This window comes from Mesoplodon densirostris, chromosome 19 (assembly GCF_025265405.1).
Source record: "Mesoplodon densirostris isolate mMesDen1 chromosome 19, mMesDen1 primary haplotype, whole genome shotgun sequence".
Taxonomy (NCBI): Eukaryota; Metazoa; Chordata; class Mammalia; order Artiodactyla; family Ziphiidae; genus Mesoplodon; species Mesoplodon densirostris.
In genome coordinates, this window is record NC_082679.1 from 34,802,484 (window position 1) to 34,822,055 (window position 19,572).

Here is a 19,572-nt window from a genome sequence, read left to right on the forward strand (position 1 = left end):
TAAGTGTTTTGGTCACTGTCATTGGAAGAGGTGATATTTGCTAACAATAACTTCAAATGTTAGTAGCCACAGTAAAAATGTTAGTCAAGTGTTAAGCCAGAGAAGAAATTTTAATCAGTGAAATAGTTCCCTGTTGCCTCTAGGATAAAGTCCAGATTTCTTAACATGGCTAATAAAAGACCTGGATATCTGACTTCTGCTTGCCTCTCGACATCTCTCTATTGGGCTAATAGCATGCTCTGGCCACATTATGCTATTGAGTAGTTCCCAAAATGCCTTGTCCTGGCTCACCTCTGGGCATTTCTTTAGTGTTCCCTCTGTGCTCTTGCCAGTTTTAGGTACAATGCAAGAGAGTGAGGGGATTGTAAAAGACCTGTTCTCTACCCTAATAGAGGTTACAGCTTACTGGTAGAGTATTTTACCTTTCATCTTTGGAGCAGACAATTGTAGTTAATATTTTGTATAGTTACTTTTGTTCTTTGGGTTTCTTTTACAGATGAAAACAAAAAGTACGTGATCTTCTCAAGGTCATACAGCTAGAAGGTAGTAGAGCCAGGACTCAGGTCTAGTGTTTGTTTAAAGTATCATGTTCTTTCTAATTCCTGTGTAGTCATTCAGTGATTTAGCAAAAATGTATTGCATGCCTACTATGCTAGGCAACATACTAAGGATACAAAGATTATAAAGGTGTTCCTTTTTTCCAAGGGTGTAGAGTCTGCTGGAGAGAAAAGGTAATATATTATCACAATGCAATATTATTTATGATTTATCATATGCACAGATTACTAGACAGGCTTGAGTAGGCAGAGTCATTCTATAGGAGATGCATCCTAAACTGAATTTTCTCCAGGTACAAATATGAAATAGCTATAAGTAGTTCATAAACAAAGTAAAAATTAATGTAGCAGAAATTTAATACTGTATAGAAATGTTGCAGACATGACTATAATAGAGGACTGAATAACTTGGTAGGGATCAATGGTTGTATTAAGCTGGAAAAGCTATTAATGTGTGGAAATTACTGGGAAGCCTAATTCATTTAGTCTCAAAATTATTGAGAGACTTAGAGAATATAGAAATGTCTTGGAGAAAAAGCAACTATTAGACACTAAGGAAAGTAAATTTACCATTGAAGTAAGTTTATATATATATATATATATATATATATATATATATATATATATATTCTGTTATAGAACACATATTTAGAGGTCTTATTTTTACTCATATGACCCAGTTCAAATATCACCTCTTCTCTATGCCTTTCCTGATCTTTTCTGGACATAATTAATTGCTATCCAGTCTGTACTACCACAATATAGTGATTTGTATACACCTCTGCTAAGACGTATATCATATTATTTGTTTATGTGTTTTCTTCCCCTCTAGATTATGAATTTTTTGAAGGCAGGGATTCTGTCCTATTGATATTTGAATCCATTTTATATGATCATCATCATGTTTGGCATCGGATGACTGTAGAAATGAAGATAGATAAGTAATTTGTTTTTGATTCTCAATACTTGTTTTAACTTTAGAAGAATTCTGTCCCCCAAATGTCTTAATTTAATGTACTTAATTGATAAGGCCCACTACAGCATTGCTCCAACTTGTATTTCCACCTTTATTTGCCACTTTTCTCCTTTTATATACTCTGCAGTGGTCATACTATTTCCTAAATATACTTCCTTCCTGCCTGCCATTTCTTTATTCCTGAATTCTTTGCCTGGCCTTTCCTTCCAATCCCTTTTCTAAGACCCCTTCAAATGCTAATTGTTCTAAGAAGCTTTCCTGAATAACTTGCCAAGTATGCTCTCTTCTCTTTATAAATCACCTTATAGATAAACTTGTGCCTCTCTTAAGCCACGTTTATCATATTTTATTCAGTATATGATGTGCTTTTCTTGTGCCATTACTCCTTATCTCCCCCATTTAGATTCTGAACTTCCTGAGGGCAGGGGCTTTTGTAGTTTCTACAAAGCTGCTTTGGATGTAATGGACAGTCCATAAATATTTGCTTAATTAAATAGTTAAAATCGGACAGATGTGATGTTTTGATAAAGTTGGAAAATCGTACATTTATTAGAATGAAATAAGATGATAGCTCTTAAGAGGAGCTTAATTGATTAATCAGTTAAGCAATTGTAGAATAAACTGTTCAAATCAGAAAAGATGACCATTTTTTTAGATTTTATGGGCATGTTTTCATAGTTCAACTTTACTTTCTTTTTTTATAACTAAGGTTGATGACTTACATGTATCTTGTTGCATATGAAATGTATATCTTCTTAGTATAGTAAGGTATCTATATTCATTTTCCTCATTAGATGTTCCTCTTCTGTTTGTACTTTTATAAAAGCACAAATATTGTTTTATATTGGTAATGGTCTATTTACTTGTCTGTATCCCCCTTCAGAGGTCAGTTATTATTCATCATCCTAGTGCCTAGAAGTTGTTTATCAATAAATGTTTTTTGGAAAAGTAGATAGCAAAATTGTTTTCTTAATTAAACTTTTTACTTCTCCCCATATTTTCGGTAGGCTTCGGGTTACATAAACGTAGAAAATACTTTGCTTTAGCATAATCTACCATAATGTACAAAAATTCAAAGACTATGCCATTTCTTTCCTAAATGGAATATTACTGCTCTGATACATCATAAACTTATTTCCAGAACAGTGTTCTAAAAAACATTTAACTATTTCTTAAGAATAAAACAAATGTACAAGCCTGTAGTACACAATATAAATTCAGAATGTTTTATATTTGATGTTCACTCTTATCACAATAATTAAGAATATATGAACTAAAGTCATATGCTTCAGATAATTTACCTTCAGCATTCGATTGGGCAGTAGTTTTTTGTAGTACTGGGTTCTGAACTCTTGAAGTAATACATTCTGAATATTCAGGAAATTAATCAATTCTAAGATGCATATTTTTTCTACTTTTAATATTTCTGATATTAGGATGTGTCTCAGTCACTGTCTGCCCGGTGGCTGTCAGGGAGTAGTTGTCATTGCCTATGTATACAAAAACTTAGTCATAGATTTTATATTGCCATCACTTCAGCTGGGCTATGTACATCGGTACTATATACATGTTTAATTACTTAAAACGTCTCTAAAAAGATACACTATTATTCAGCTTTAAAAAAAAAGTTATTGATTATACAGAGAGGCACAGAGACAGAGTAGCAGAGCATAAATTTAATATTAGTGGAGCAAATATTTGTTGTTGAAGCAATGACAGCAATTCTACATTTTCTTACAGAGCAACAATCAGGTGTTTATGGACCAAAAAGAGTACTTCATGGGAGAGGAAATTCTCAAATCGTTTGGAATAAGTCTGAGTCTAAAAATGTTCTTAAAAGTTATTTCACAGATTATAAAATAAAAATTCAAAGTGGTATAGTGTTATAGTTTATTTCTTCATGTTACATCAGCTAATTATGTACTTTGTATTTGATAACATACTGGATTTGGTAACCTCCATTGTAATTCTTCTTTTTTCCTCTTGTTAAATAATCATACATCCATTAAAAAATATATAGGACGTTGCTTTTCTGACTGTTGGGTTAGGTATACATAGATTTTTGTTTCCTTGTCTAGAGTCTATAGCTAAATATAAGATATGTTCCAGAGAAGTGACTTAACCTACTTTTTTTTTTTTTTTTGGCTAATGCTATGTTCAGTTCAGAACATACAGTACTCTATCTGCTTGGTCTCACAATTATAAAATCTGGAAAAATAATTTCTTCTTTTTCTCTGTATTTTACCTTTTTAAAATTTATATGTTTGTTAAAGCATTTGTATACCATTGTGATTGATAAGTCCATTTCTAGGTAAAATTAATATCGATTTTGGTAGTTTTCCCTTCTCAGAATTTTTCAGAAGTATTTCTTCATTTAAATAGTGAACAGACATTTTGTTTAGGATATTTATATTTTCTAAAATGGACCTCCCAAAATAGAAGTTCTGGAAAAGTTTCTTAGACCTTTGCTAATTTTTGAATAAACTAATATGTAGAGAAGCAAGAATCTCCATTTGTGGTTCTCTGTGCAAGACAGTGGGGTCAGAACCCTAAATTACCTTTGTTGAAAATGTTTGGAATGAGTCAAGCCTGGAACAAAATTAACCAGCCATTTCACATTAGCAAGTAACCTATTAGATCCTTTCCACACATAAATTGTACGTATGTATATGTGAGGTGTGTGTGTGTATAAATGTTATCATTTTTTCTCTTGATATTATCATAAGATTAATTTATTGCTTAGCTTAAGCTACTGTTTGTTTTTGCCTCAGCTTGATTATCAATACACTTTATTTGCACAGTTTAGTAGCTATAATAAGCAACGGGTTATTCCAAATGATTTTATGGTGGGCCACTTAGGGATAGAGTAACGAATATAACTGTTAACAGAAAGGTGCTTGGTTTTGCTACACAGATGTCTAAATCAGTTGGCTGTCAGTAGGCTGATCTTCCATGGTAGATGAACAAGAGGACCATGGTGGCAATATATTGCAACATCCCCAACATAGCACATGTCTGTGTTGTCTGTCAGCTGATCAGATGGCTAACTTTTATCTCATTTAGGGCCAGCTTACCACGACCTCATACAATTGCTCTTCTTGATGTAGTTCCACATGTACCATATGAAATAGTAGCTTTATCTGCTCAAGAGGTCTAGAGCAAAAGATCACAACATACTTGCTAATCTAAGAGGATTCTGATGTCAGTTATCTTAGCAAGACATAATATTAAAATGTCATACATATATATTTTATATATGCTAGAGCTGCTGGGGAGTGATGGCCATTTCATGGTATGGGAGAGAGTCTGACATTCCATTCTCAAGTTTACTTTACATTCTGTCATTATAACATGTGAACTTCAAAATGAAGTAATATACATCATTACTTTTTTTTTTTTTCTCGGTACGCGGGCCTCTCACTGTTGTGGCCTCTCCCGCCGCGGAGCACAGGCTCCGGACGCGCAGGCTCAGTGGCCATGGCTCACGGGCCCAGCCGCTCCGCGGCATGCGGGATCCTCCTAGATCGGGGCACGAACCCATGTCTCCTGCATCAGCAGGCGGACTGTCAACCACTGCGCCACCAGGGAAGCCCATACATCATTATTTTTAAATGCATATAGTCATGTCCCCGTACCAGCCATTTTTTCCTTGTAGGGAATATATATATATATTTTTTAATAGATCTTTATTGGAGTATAATTGCTTCACAATACTGTGTTAGTTTATGTTGCACAACAAAGCAAATCAGCCATATGCATACACATGTCCCCATATCCCCTCCCTCTTGAGCCTCCCTCCCATCCTCCCTGTCCCAGCCCTCTAGGTCATCGTAAAGCACCGAGCCGATCTCCCTGTGCTATGCTGCTGCTTCCCACCAGCCAACTATTCTACATTCAGTAGTGTATATATGTCGATTCCTTGTAGGGAATATTAATGAGCTATTTGCAATGAATTACTCTACCAAAACATACTGTACACTGAGATTTTATGTTTTTTAAATCATATATAAACTTTGTAAAACTTCAGTGAGTATTCATTATCAGACTTTCTTTTTGTTCTTATTTCCTAGGATTCTGACACTTCCTGACATGTCGTTATCTAGAGCAATAATGAACATTGACCTCTTTCGGATTAGTTGATGACCTTTGGAAATGATCCAATAATATCTACTACAGAGAAGCTGAATATACTCCATTTGGAGTGAACAGCCCAGTTTGTTATTGAATTTTTCAAGATGACAGATCCAATGATGGACTTTTTTGATGATGCCAATCTGTTTGGTGAGACCTTAGAAGGTTTGTCAGATGATGCATTTGTACAACCAGGACCTGTTTCACTAGTTGATGAATTGAACTTGGGTGCAGAATTTGAACCTTTGCACATAGACTCACTGAACCATGTTCAAGGTACTCCAACACATCAGAAGATGACTGATTATGAACAGTTAAATCAGTTTGATTCCATGAAATTTCACCAAGTTAATCAGTCTTTTGGTAGCCCAGCTGAACATGTGTTATCTCCACACTCTCAGTTTAACTGTTCTCCGATCCACCCTCAGAACCAGCCCAATGGTTTGTTTCCAGATGTAGCAGATGGCAGTCCAATGTGGGGCCATCAGACAGCTACTAGCATTTCAAGTCAAAATGGGTCTCCTTTTCACCAACAAGGACATTCTCACTCTATGCATCAAACTAAAAGCTTTGTGGCACACCATGACTTTGCCTTATTTCAGGCCAATGAACAACAAACACAGTGCACTTCACTACGCTCACAACAAAACAGAAATAATCTTAACCCAGGGCAAAATTCTCTTAGCCAGTCTAAAAATTTTATGGATGTTAATGTCTCTGGTCCACACAGAGTCAGTGTTAACCATCCACCACAAATTAATAATGCATCTACTTCACAACAGTCCCTTTCGATGCAGCAATTTTCTCAAACGTCAAATCCTTCAGTACACTTCCTGAAGTGTAGCAATCATCAAGAAGGAAATTTTAATGGACCTTCTCCAAATATGACTTCTTGTTCTGTCAGTAATTCACAGCAGTTTTCTTCACATTATTCCTTTTCCAGTAATCATGTGTCACCAAATAGTCTTCTTCAGTCCTCTGCAGTTCTTGCACCTAATCATACAAATCAGACTTTATCTGATTTTACTGGGAGTAATTCCTTTTCACCTCATAGGGGAATCAAGCAAGAATCGACTCAGCATATGTTAAATCCCAATACATCGCTGCATTCAAATAACTTCCAAATGTTGCATTCATCACATCCTCAGGGTAATTACAGCAATTCAAAATTATCTCCTGTTCACATGAACTTCCCGGATCCTGTTGACTCAGGAACTCAAATGGGCCATTTCAATGATCATGTAGAAACTAATGGCTTTTCATCTTTAGAAGAGAATTTACTTCATCAAGTGGAATCTCAAACTGAGCCGTTCACAGGACTTGACCCAGAAGACCTCCTTCAGGAGGGTCTCCTTCCCCAATTTGATGAGTCAGCATTTGGGCAAGATAATTCAAGTCATGTTTTAGATCATGACCTTGATCGGCAATTTACTTCACATCTTGTGACACGGCCTTCTGATATGGCTCAAACTCAGTTGCATACTCAGGCTCGAAGTTGGCATTCATCCCTTTCTAATCATCAGCATTTACATGACAGAAATCGCCTGTGTTTACAGCGACAGGTATGTAGCTCTAATTTTGGTGGTTTGGGGTGGGGTGAGTTTTTACTCATTGAGTTAATTTCATGAGACATATTCAGAATTTCTCAAACTCATTCTGTCAGGTGAATGTATATTTTGATACAGGTTTCTGTTTTCAGTAGTCTTATATTTGAAAGTGATTCATTGATGTGCTCAAAGCAATAGACTTCTATATTTAGAAAATTATAAGGTATTAAGATGTCTTTTGTAACTTTCAATTATGATTGCCTTTAACAGAAAGATTTATTATCAAAAACAAACAAAAACTTAAAAACCATAATTAAAAGGAAAACAATAGATTGGGAACATTTTATTGCAAATATAATGGGTGTAGAGTTAATATTCCTATAAAAAACTCATATAATTTGATAATATCTCTGTTGATAATTGGATAAAACATAAAAGCTGAAATTCACAAAAATGGAAGTCGAATTAGTAAACATAACGTTCAGAATAATATGCAACTTTAGTAATAACTCAGTTGCAGTGTGGTTTCATTTTTACCTACTAGAAAAATTTTTTTAATTTTGATGCTTAACGCTGGCAAATTTATAGTGAAATTGGAACTTTTACATAGCTTTGTAATTGATACAGATATTTTGGAAAGCAATTTGGTGGCATGTTTGAGTATACAAATACTTTATTACAATAACCCAAACATAGCAAAAGTAATATACCAAAAGATATTTATCTTGCTGTATCGATAAGGGAAAATTGGAAACAGCATAGTTTGTTATCATATCCGTATTAGATGGACTATTATAGGCATTAAAAAGACTTCGATAATATGTTAGTGATAGGGGAAAAACATAATTCAAACTTAAGATCACAGTAAAGTGGTTAAGAGTACAAGCTTTGGTTCCAGACTACCTGGGTTAGAATCTTGGCTCATGTTACTTATTTGGTGCGTGACTTTTAGCTATTTAAATAATTTCTATGCATCTCATTTGCTTCATCTTTAAATAAGGAAAATAAAAGGGCTTTGATAAGGATGAAGAGAGTTGTAACATGTAAAAGTGCTTAAAACCATGCCTAGCATATAATAAGCACTTAATAAATATTTTTATAAGTGTAATTAAATTTAGTTTTTAATTTAATTAAATAATTAAATTAAAATTATAATTTTTTTCAAAGCAGTATGAAAATATGCATATGAAAAATACTGAAAGGAAATAGATTATTTTAGGGTAGTGCAATTACACCTTCCTTTGTTTTTTATAGCTTTTGTCATGTGAATGTATTTAAAAATTTTTTTAAATGTATTTAATGCAATATTTTTATCATTTTTCTGAAAGTTTGTTGTTAAATTAAAGATTTATAAAATGCTTCAGTACGTTGTTTACTTGTGAGATTTGGTGGACAATGAAGTATACCATGGTTCTTGAAACTAAGTATTTAGGAACCATTTTTTTTGTTTGTTTGTTTGTTTTTAGGAACCATTTTTGAAGTGTTTGAAAAAGATAAAATCTTTTTCTTTTCCTTTGGGGATCATGGTATTTTCAGTACAGCTTTTGAATTGTCTAGATAAACTTAAGATATTTAAAAGGGACTTGTAAACTCTCCTCCTCCCCTTCTTTTTGTGGCCTGAATATAATAATATTATGATTTTGCTCCCTCTACTGGAAGAGGATCAAGCATCTTAGTTAGAAGGACCCTGGGGGAAAACCTCTACTGATTGAACCTAGGGTCATCTATCTACTTTTTATGTAGATATCTGTCTACCTTGACTAATTAATTTGTCCAGCATATAATTGAAGTTATAAAATCTGAAATTTATTAACTTCTTTTCTTAATTGTATTTTTCTGAGGATTTTTTTTTTATTCATGTTTTCCTAAACGTGTTCTACCGGCTTTAAAAAGAAGTACAGTTTCCCTTTTATAGATTTGGAATGAGTGGAGGATAATTATAAATATCTAAAGTAGTCCCTAATACTAATAATTTAGATATTATTACTAAACCTAATACTAATATTTAGATATCAGTACTTAATACCATCTGAGAGAAACTTTTTTCAGACCCATCAGCAGCAGCCTTTAATAAGTCATCTTACCTACACTGATACATTCATAAGGTTTTATTTAAATCTACTCACCTTTTTGTTTCAGAGTTTGTTTTGTTTTACTAACTTCTTATTCTTTTTGTTACATGTTTAAAAACTGATAAAGGGCAGCTGGCTTTGAATACTTATCTGACTTACTGAAAGTCTGTTCTCAAGTTTCCTATTATTTCTTAGTGTTAAGACTTAGAGTTGGACATTTCTCATTGTCGGGGTGAAGAATAGAGATGGATTGGTAGAGAAGGTGGGCGATTATGATTATGATTAATATGGATTGCATATAGGTGTTATATGTACAGAATTATGTCAGATATCCTAAATATGTGAAATTTAAATTATTTAATATTTATAATTTATGACAAATTGTGGCAGAGCATTTATGTCTTTTATCTGTGTAATTTTTGGCATTTTCTGAACAGTTATGGTTACGACGTAGACAAAATGTTACACTATTACAGTTTTCCCAAGGTTCTATGAAAACTATTTTTTTCCTAGGTTTTTTTTTTCTTTAACTCTCTCAAACGTAGTAATTTCATTTCAGACTAAATTAGCATTGTTAAATATGTGTATAGAATAAAGTGGCATAATTTTTGGTTTATCAAAATTTTTAAAAAGGACACATATTGTTATAGCCCAAACAAGATATTTATTAATCTACTGTTTGAAAACTCATGGATGGCACTCTATTTAGAATTTTAGAAAGCTTCACTGAGAATATTGGATATGTAAAGAATATTTCTAAGCCTTGCTTTTTATTATTCCCCAACTGAGGTAGGGTGTTTGTGGATATAATTTCAAATGTCTTAGTCTGTGTCAGTCATTAAAAACAGTGAATATTGCTGAGAACATTTCTTATATAATTGACTCTAGAATTTTACCATTTAAAAAAGAGAAGAGAAAAAAGATGAGAAGCAATAGGAAGTGTTTCTGAATGTAAATACTCACAAAACATAATAGAGAAAATACTAGCTTATTTTCACCTCTAACTTTTATAGCAAAGGAATTTTGAGAGAATAATACTATCAACTTTTCATTGCTCTTTTATGACATACTGCTATTTTGTAACAAAATCTTTCATTTTTGTCTTATTATTTGTAAAGTGGAAACACTCTGGAGCAGTGTGCGATCTCTCAATGTTTGTAAATTAAATTTACTGTAAAAGTTCTACAGCAGTGAAAGATATGTGGGATAGCTAAAATAGCAATCAACATAGGAGATAGAATTTTATGATGTATATAATTGTACATAATTCCTTGTTGGCTTTTGTATTCTGATGAATTTATTACTTTATTTAATACCTTGAATTTTTATTTTTTTTTTCCCCTGAAGGTAGGGAAACTTACATTACTTATGAGCTTCAAAAAAAAGAAACTTAGAGAAAGGTTAGAACAGTCAATGTAAGGCACATTTTAAAATATTGGATTTTTGGGAATTCCCTGGCAGTCCATTGGTTAGGACTCCTCGCTTTCACTGCAGGGGGCGCGGGTCCAGTCCCTAGTCAGGGAACTGAGATCCCACAAGCCACTCAGTGCGGCCAAATAAATAAATAATAAAATATTGGATTTTTTTCTGATGAAAACTTTAATACATAATCATTATTTAAAAATTGGACCACATAGAGAACAGATGAAAAATGAGTTACTTGTAATATCACTATACCCCTGTTGACATTTTGTTGTATCAGTTTTCAGTGAGACTTGTTGTCTTTCTCTTCCTTGTCCTCCACCTACGTATTTTTGCATTTTTAAGAAACAAGGTTGAGATTACATAGTTTATGCTGTTTGGCAAATTGCTTTTTTAACCTTCCAATTAATATGTTGCAGACATTTTTCATGTCATAAAATATTTTTCTGAAAATGATTTTGAATGGCTAAAAGTTTGCCATTGTAAGGTTGCTAAATACCTTATAACAGTAAAGGTATTATTGAGATCTGGAAAAATCTGAATCAAGGTAATTAAAATATGTTTATATTTTTGTTGTGTTTATTACCATAATAGTTCAATTTAAAGTAGGTACAGAGTAGTAAGCAAAAATTAGAATAACTAGCACTATGATAGAGCACTATGTTTGTGCCACTGTTGTAAATACTTAACATATATTATTAACACATTGATCATTCACAACAGTCCTTTTATTTGGAGTCAGTTATTTCCTTCAGTTTCCACAGGAGGAAACTGAGGTACAGAAAAGTTAAGTAATATATCCCAAGTCACACAGCCAGTGTAGAGACAGCCAGTGGCCAGACTGGATTCAAATCAGATTTGACTCCATTATATATGGTCTTAACTACTTTCACTTACCTCAAAGTATATTATTAATGCAGTGTAATATATAACAATAATATACTAAATGATTTCACCCTTCTCACCTCACCCTCCACCCCTTTAAAAATCTACCTTACTGATGAGGTAGAAACTTGCTTTCGAATCTTTAAGTGGAGAAGACCAGTCATCTCATGTTTTCTGGCTATACTGGCAGATAGTTTGTTCATTATCAGAGGGAAAAACAACCCCAAAACAACAAAGAACAAAAATAAAGTGAAATAGCTGTTGCTTCCAAAAGTGTTTTGACATTTTTTAAATAAGATTGTGTTTAAGATGATAACAGCAAATGCCCTAAAAGTAAACCTGATAATTATCTTCAGATGTTTGAAGGACTTTAGAGGTCAGAATTGGGTCTACTAAGTGGCAGTCACAGAAAAGCAGATTAGTATAAGGAAGTTTGAAGTAAAGCTCTTTCACTGAAAGCAGGGAGATGGAATGGCTCAGATGTGTCACAGAAGGAATTCCTACAGTGGATGGAAAATGGACTAAATTGGTAGGTTCTTTTCAACTCTTAAGATTCTATGGTTGTTAATTTTGGGTTTCTTTTTAAGATATATCATTCATATTGCCTGTTTAGCTCCTGAGTGGCAATTACAAATAAGGAAGTAAGGAAATGTGACAAGTTCTCTGCTATCCAGGAACATCAGGGAATTATTTATCATAGATGGGTAAATTTTCCAGATAGTTGAAATGTATTCTATTAAGCATCAAAATCTTTAATTATATGGCTCCCTGCCCCCCGCGCCCCCCCCCCCCCGCAAGGGTGATGGTGATGGTGGTAGAATGATCAGTTAGGAAAAGATGAAAAGAAATCTTAGATTTTTATAGGGAGGTCTTGTATGTTCAAATTTGTAATGGTTATTGTTACACCTCCAGGAATCACCCTCACTTAAGTAAGAATTTACTGGAACACATTAGATATTTGAAAGTTATCTTAAGCAGAAGCACAGCTAATTTTGCCTGTAAGTGAAATTGTTATAAAAAAAAAAAGGAGGAAAACCTCTAAAACTAAATGTAAACCTAAAGCAAGGAATTTGCTATACTTTGCTCATACCCCTTGAATTCAGAGGATCCCAAGCTCTTTGCTAGTTTTTTTGGTTTTTTAGTTTTTGGTTTTGGGTTTTTTTTTTTAAATAGTCATAACTTTCCCACATCAAAATATCAACAGATAACGAATAATTTAAAAACTTGTCACTCCGCTTATGCCCTAGACAAAAAGAAGAGAAAAAACTACCTAAGTAATATTTAGATTGTTTCATTGAATAATTTAAATTTTTACAAAGTAACATTCCTCTGTTTATCAGAATTTGTTTAAATCTTTATGCATTTGGCAAGGTATTGCTTATAAGAAGTTTCAAAATTCTTTGCTGTCAAAGCCAAAACAAAATAGAAATTCTATGCAGGAATTTCCCTTTTAGTTGCTTTTTTTTCAGTTATAGTGGACTAGTTTTTGGTTTTGACATTTCTGTCAAATCTTCTAGATTAAAATGTTTTGTTTGGACTGGGAATTTGTGGAATATTAGCTAGTTCTAAAATATCTTAATTATTAAACTACGTACTATATTGTAGAAGGATTGAGCTCTGCATTGAGTAACAGAAACTCTAGTTGTTAACAGTAGCTTTAAGGCTGTTGACTTCTGACATGCATACTTAAGGGTGAGAGGTGAACAGGAAGTGAATTCCAGGGGTGGGGAAGAGGCAGCAGTTGGTGAGAAATTTGTGGATTAGTGCAGTGTGTGAAGCGCATGAGATTCAAGCCAAACTTCAAAGTAGGTCTAACAAAGTTTTGTTGTATTTAAGTCTTTTGTTTTTGTTTTTTACCCTTGCTATTTTTTTAAGTTGAAGTATGGTTGATGTATATAAGTTACAGGTGTATATTGTATTTAATTTTATTGATGAGGTGCACTCCCAAATACCTTAGGACCACTCAGTCATTTACTTATCATTATTAATATCTGAAATTGAAAAAAAAATGCGTTAGGGGCTACTGAGCCATCAAACTTTATTCCTATCACGATAATATGAATACACAGTTGTTTTGGAGTACTTAAATATGGGAGATCAGGTTTGTTTGGGTAATTGGACTGAAATGATTTTAAATTAAGGAAATATTTTAACACAATATGGTATGGGTAATATATGGAAAGAGATAGAAAGTGCATAGTTACTGAAAACTGCAGTCTAAGCTTTAGGAAGCTTAGACTGCAGTTTTCAGTTAAATAAAATCTGATAATTTATTCAGGTCAACTGTGCAAATAATAACTTGCACATTTATTATGCAAGTAATACCTTACAAATTATGAAAGGAGGGCAATCATTTTTTTGTATTGAAGTTTTGTATTATTTACAATATTATATTAGTTTCAGGTGTACAACATAGTGATTCAATATTTTTATGGATTATATTCCATTTAAAGCTATTGCAAGATAATAATGGTTAAGAACCAATCTTTAAGCAAAGTTTTTTTCCCTACATGAATATATGTTTGTATACCTGAAAACAGTACAAGTTTACATTGAACATTTCATGGAATCATAGAATTTTAGAGCTGGGTAAGATTTTACTCTGTCCTCATACAAAAAGCAAAAACAGTGTTAGGTCATTTTGCTTGCTGTCATATAACTGCTTAACATTCCTTTTTATAGTGTTTAAGGGTGTTCAGAAGTGAGAATGATACCACACTATGGTGAGGCACTTACAATTAATGTGTTGTAAGATACAGTTACAACTGGTTGTCTCCAAATTAAGAAATATCTTTGAGTTGCTGGGTTTTGTTTTTTGTGTGTGTGTGTTTTTTTCCATGTATACCTTTCAACGTATCTTCAGTTTATAACTATCCTTTTAGTGTTAAAAAGTGCACCCTTATTGTATCTGTCAAATATTGATATAAACTGTAGATGTGTGAATGAATGAATTTTATATAACCTCTGTGTTTTGGAAAGTTCCATTTTTGCTGCTTTTATTTGTTTGGTATTTATTAGATGTCTACCAGGTGTAAAAGATTATGCTGGGCACTGAAGTTACAAAAATGAATCAGATATGGTCCTTTGCCTTTGAAGAACTCAAATTGAAAATTAAGTCATACTCTCCCATTGATCTATAATTTCAGAGGTGTTCTCTTTTCATTTGTGATTCAGTTTCAGTTGATAGAGGTTTCTAGCACTTGCCCTTAGCTTTCCAAGTAAGTGATTTGGAATGAGTGATAATTACAGACAATTAATTTCTTTGATCCATCCAATTTAAAGAAGGTATCCCTCTAAGTTTCTAGATTAGCCCTTTGTTTCATGACATTTTGGCAGTCTACTTACTTGATCCTTCATATATATTTTATATACGTATTATAATATGTGTACATATAATATATAACTGTCTAAGGTCCAGTGGCTCTTGTAAATGGCAGAGTCAAGAAAGAAGGCCCTTTTCTTTTGAGCTTCTAATCTACTTAAAGTTATTACAAACTATTACAAAAGTGTTAAACAACAACAACAACAACAAAACCCTGTGCTATGTGAGTAAACTTTGAGCATTACTTTTTTTGTCAAAAGAGAAATAACTAGTTACTGAGAGATAGACTTAAATGATTATATTGCTAAATAAATTTCCCAGGATTTTTTTCCTCTAAATTCCTCAAATGAAAGTAAGACTTTTAGAAGTAATTTTTAAAAACTAATATGGTAAACATTGAGAGTGTAATTAGAGATAGAAATAATAAAACAAGTTGCATAGTATTTTTAAGTGGTTTTACTTACATTATTTGAACTTTTTAGTAATAATCTGGGGTATATATAAGTTGGTATTATTTCTCAGAGTTTACAGATCAAGTTTTTGAGGTGTCAAGAGGGAGAGTGACCTATCTAAAACCGGACAGCTACTAATGGTTTAGCAGAAACTTAACTCTAAATTCACTGTTGTTTTCTACCGTATCACAGCGTAAGAGCATAAGCAACAAACATATTCACTGAGCACCTGCTACTTATATATTAGGTACTGTGCTGGGTACTGACATTACAAATACAGAGAGACTTACTTCTAAGGCTAGGCCTGCAAATCTGTATTTTTGTTATTTTACAAGAAAAAAGGTGACTTCAAGTCAGTTTAAGCAATATTAGAAATATCAATATTATGAATTTCTTCAAACTTGTTTATATTGAAAGTATTATTTGCTTTTCCTAACTTTTTATTTTGAAAAAGTTTAAACTTAGAGGAAAGTTGAAAGAATAATACAGTGGACATCTATATACATAGACTCACTGTTAATTTTTTGCCACATTTGCTTTCTCACTCTATTTTTATTTTAAATAAAAGTTACTTTTACTAAGTGATAAAACATCAATAACAGAAAATCATATAATCAAATTCAGATTTCTTAAATTATCCTAATAATTTTTATGGATGTTTGTTTTAAAATCCATAATCCAATCAAAGGTCAGGCATTGCATTTAGTTGTTATGTCTCTTTAATATTCTTTAACCTAATACAGGCTTTTCATGCCTTTTTGTTGTTCTTTCCTGACATCACCATTTTTTTTTTAAAAGTCCAGACCCGTTGTCTGTATTTGTCTAGTTGTTTGGTCATAATTCAAGTTAAACATTTCTTGGTGAGGGTGCCACATAGATGATTTTTGTATACTTCTATTGGATTACATTACGAGACATGATTTTAGTTTGTCCCATTATTGGTGATGCTAAGTTTTATCACTTAGTAAAAGTACCTTCACCCCTTTGTAATTAATAGGTGGGATTTTTCTATAAAGAGTTGGACCCATGGATTTAAAAAAAACATTGAATATGTTATAATCCGTTGCCATTATTATTCTTTTTGAATATTTTGCCAGTGGGAATCTTTGCAAGCCAACTCTTGCCCTTCTAACATGTCCTCATTAGTCTCTAAGTACTTCTACTTTCTGGTGTAAGAAGATGTATTTAATTTCCTTGCCTCAGACCTGGAATCAGCCATTTCTTTAAGGAGCTTTATTTATCCTATGTAATGCCACAGGATCTGAGTACTGTTGTGTAATTTCTTAGCTGTGTTTTTGTGTTGGAAGCTTGTGATTCCAGAAATTTTGGATTCAATTTCATAAGTACTTTGTCATCATCTATGATTTCGTGTGGTGCTGTGCTATGTATGAAATAAGAAGTGGTCCTTGCTTGGTATTTGATTTAGGTTAAACTCATATTGAACAGAGGGATTTAAATTTTCTTAAAAGTTGGATACAAATCTTAGAGAACATACTATGTGCTAAGCACTGATGTAGTTGTAGTTCTAAAACAGCTTTGTCTATAAGACATTCGTTTATGAATTCAGTAAACATTTTGAACACCTGTCATATGTAAGAGAATATATGAGGCATTCTGCTTTTTTTGTAACTCATGAGGGAGATAAGACCCATATTACAAATATGCATGAACCTCCAGTATTATATGCTTAGACATAATATATAAATGATCTAAAATGATGGTGGGTACTAAAGTTTTACCTAGCTTTGTAAGATATTTATATGTGTTTCTCCTTTGAGAATTCATAATATTTCAAGTTTATCAATGAAAATGATTTAGTTTAAGCATCTGTTGACTGCCTAGTATGTGAAGAGATATAGATAGTTGACAACTACAAAAGTGAAACAAGTCCACTGAACGTATTTAGAAAAAATTTAGAAAGCACAAACAAGAAAAGTCACCCCTCATCTCATCAACTAGAAATAATCACTTTTTATATTTTGGGGCTATATGCTTTTAGTCGTATACTCTATAACCGTTTACCTATTTGTCAAATTTTCAGCTTAATATTGACATATAATAAATTGAACATATTTAAAGTATGCAATTTGATAAATTTTGACATGTATATACCTGGGAAACCATCGTCACAATCAAGATAATTAACATATTCATCACCCCAAAAAGTTCCCTATTGTTCCTTTGTAATCCTTTCTTCCATCCTCCACTCCCCCCGCCACCAAGGCAACCACTGATCTGATTTCTGTCACTGTAGATTAGTTGGCATTTTCTGGAATGTTGTATAATGGAATAATATGGTTTGTACTCTTTTTTAATCTGGCTTCTTTTACTCAGCATAACTATTTTGAGATTCATCCAGTAGTTGCAGGTATAATATTTCATTCCTTTTAATTGCTAAGTAGTATTCCATTATATGGATACACCACAATTTGTTTATCCATTCACTTGTTGGTGGATATTGTTTCTGGTTTGGGGTTACTGTAAATAAAGATGCTATGAACATTTATGTACAGTCTTTGCAAGTAAATACTTTTATTTCCACTGGGAAAATAATTTAAGCCATTCTAAGGAGTGGGTGGTAGTGTCTTACTGTGATTTTAATTTGCATTGCTTTAATCATTCATGATGTTGAATATCTTTTCATGTGCTTACTGCCATCCACATATCTTCTTTGGTGAAGTTTCTGTCCAAATTGTTTGCACATTAAAAAAAATTGGTTTTTTTTTTATTATTGAGTTGTAGTATTCTAGTTGTCAAATATATGTTTTGCAAATTTTTTCTACCAGTCTGTGGCTTCCCCTTTTTTTTTTTTTTTTTTTCGGTTCGCGGGCCTCTCAATGTTGTGGCCTCTCCCGTTGTGGAGCACAGGCTCCGGACGCGCAGGCTCAGTGGCCATGGCTCATGGGCCCAGCCGCTCCGCGGCATGTGGGATCTTCCTGGACCGGGGCACGAACCCGTGTCCCCTGCATCGGCAGGCGGACTCTCAACCACTGCGCCACCAGGGAAGCCCCTCCCTTTTCTTAATAGTATATTTTGAAGTGCAAAAGTTTTTAATTTTGAACAAGTCCTATTTATTACTTTTCTTTTATAGACTGTGCTTATTTAATATTTAAGAAATCTGTGCCTACCCTATAGTCATCAAGGTTTTTTCTTATGTTTTCATGTAGAAGTTCTTTGTTTTCCTTTAATGTTTGTAGAATTCAATACTGAAGCCATCTGGGCCTGAACTTTTATTTTTGGGAATGTTTTTAATTACACATCTAATTTCTTTAATAAACATATGTCTCTTAGGTTATATGTATGAGTAAGCTTTTGGTAGTTTGTACCTTTCAGAATTTTTTAATTTCATCTAAGTTGTCAAATTTTTTGGCATAATGTTTTCATTTTTATCCTTTCAATGTACAGTTAATAGAGTACATTTATGACATTGATAATTAATATCTTTTTTCTTTCCTGATTAGTGTAGCTAGAGGTTTATAAGTTTTATGGAGTTTCATTGATTTTCTCTTATTTCCTGCTTTAGATTTCACTGATTTCTCATATTTTTATTATTTCTTTTGCTTACTGTGGGTTTAATTTACTCTTTTTTTAAACTGAAAAATTGAAGTCATTCATTGAACTCTTCCTTTCTGATATAGATGTTTGATGCTATACACTTGCCATTAAGTGTTGTCTTAGGTGCATTTCATTTTTATTCAGTTTCAAAAACTTTTGAATTCCCCCCTTTGATTTCTTATTTGACCGGTGAGTTACGTAGAAATGTTTATTTAATTTATAAATATTTGAATCTTTTTCCAGATACCGTTTTTGTACTGATTTCTAATTTAACTCCATTGTGATCAGAGAACAAAGTTTTATGTTTTGAATTTGTTTACATTTATTTAGGTTTGTTCTATAGCTTATATTCATGGCTTTACATATATTCTTTGCTCTGATATCTGCTTTATTTGGTATTAATACAGTCGCTTCTGTTTTCTGTTTGTGTTAGCATGGCATATCTTTTTCCATCCTTTTACTTTTAACCCGTTTGTTTTTATATTTAAAGTGGCTTTCTTATAGGCAACATAAAATTGATTTTTCTCTTCTTTATCCAACTTAACAATCTGTTTTATAATCGAGGTGATTAAACTATTTACATTTAATGTGATTAATTATATTGATATGTTTAAACCTACTATCTTGCTATTAATTTTATATTTGTCCCGTGT

The 19,572-nt window shown here is 32.7% G+C and overlaps 1 protein-coding gene across 14 annotated transcripts in view; it reads left to right on the forward strand.

Moving 5' to 3' along the window:
• CHD9 (chromodomain helicase DNA binding protein 9) overlaps window positions 1-19,572 on the forward strand; it is a 247,375-nt gene that overhangs the window by 75,890 nt on the left and 151,913 nt on the right. For 8 of the 14 annotated variants that reach the window (XM_060084508.1, XM_060084509.1, XM_060084506.1 and 5 more), the window contains exons 2-3: window positions 1,390-1,498; window positions 5,604-7,226. In XM_060084508.1, coding sequence (XP_059940491.1) covers window positions 5,769-7,226 — 1,458 coding nt within the window. In that variant the 5' untranslated portion in view covers window positions 1,390-1,498; window positions 5,604-5,768. The remainder of the gene's footprint in view (window positions 1-1,389; window positions 1,499-5,603; window positions 7,227-19,572) is intronic. The other 6 variants (XM_060084513.1, XM_060084511.1, XM_060084515.1 and 3 more) reach the window with 1 other exon arrangement.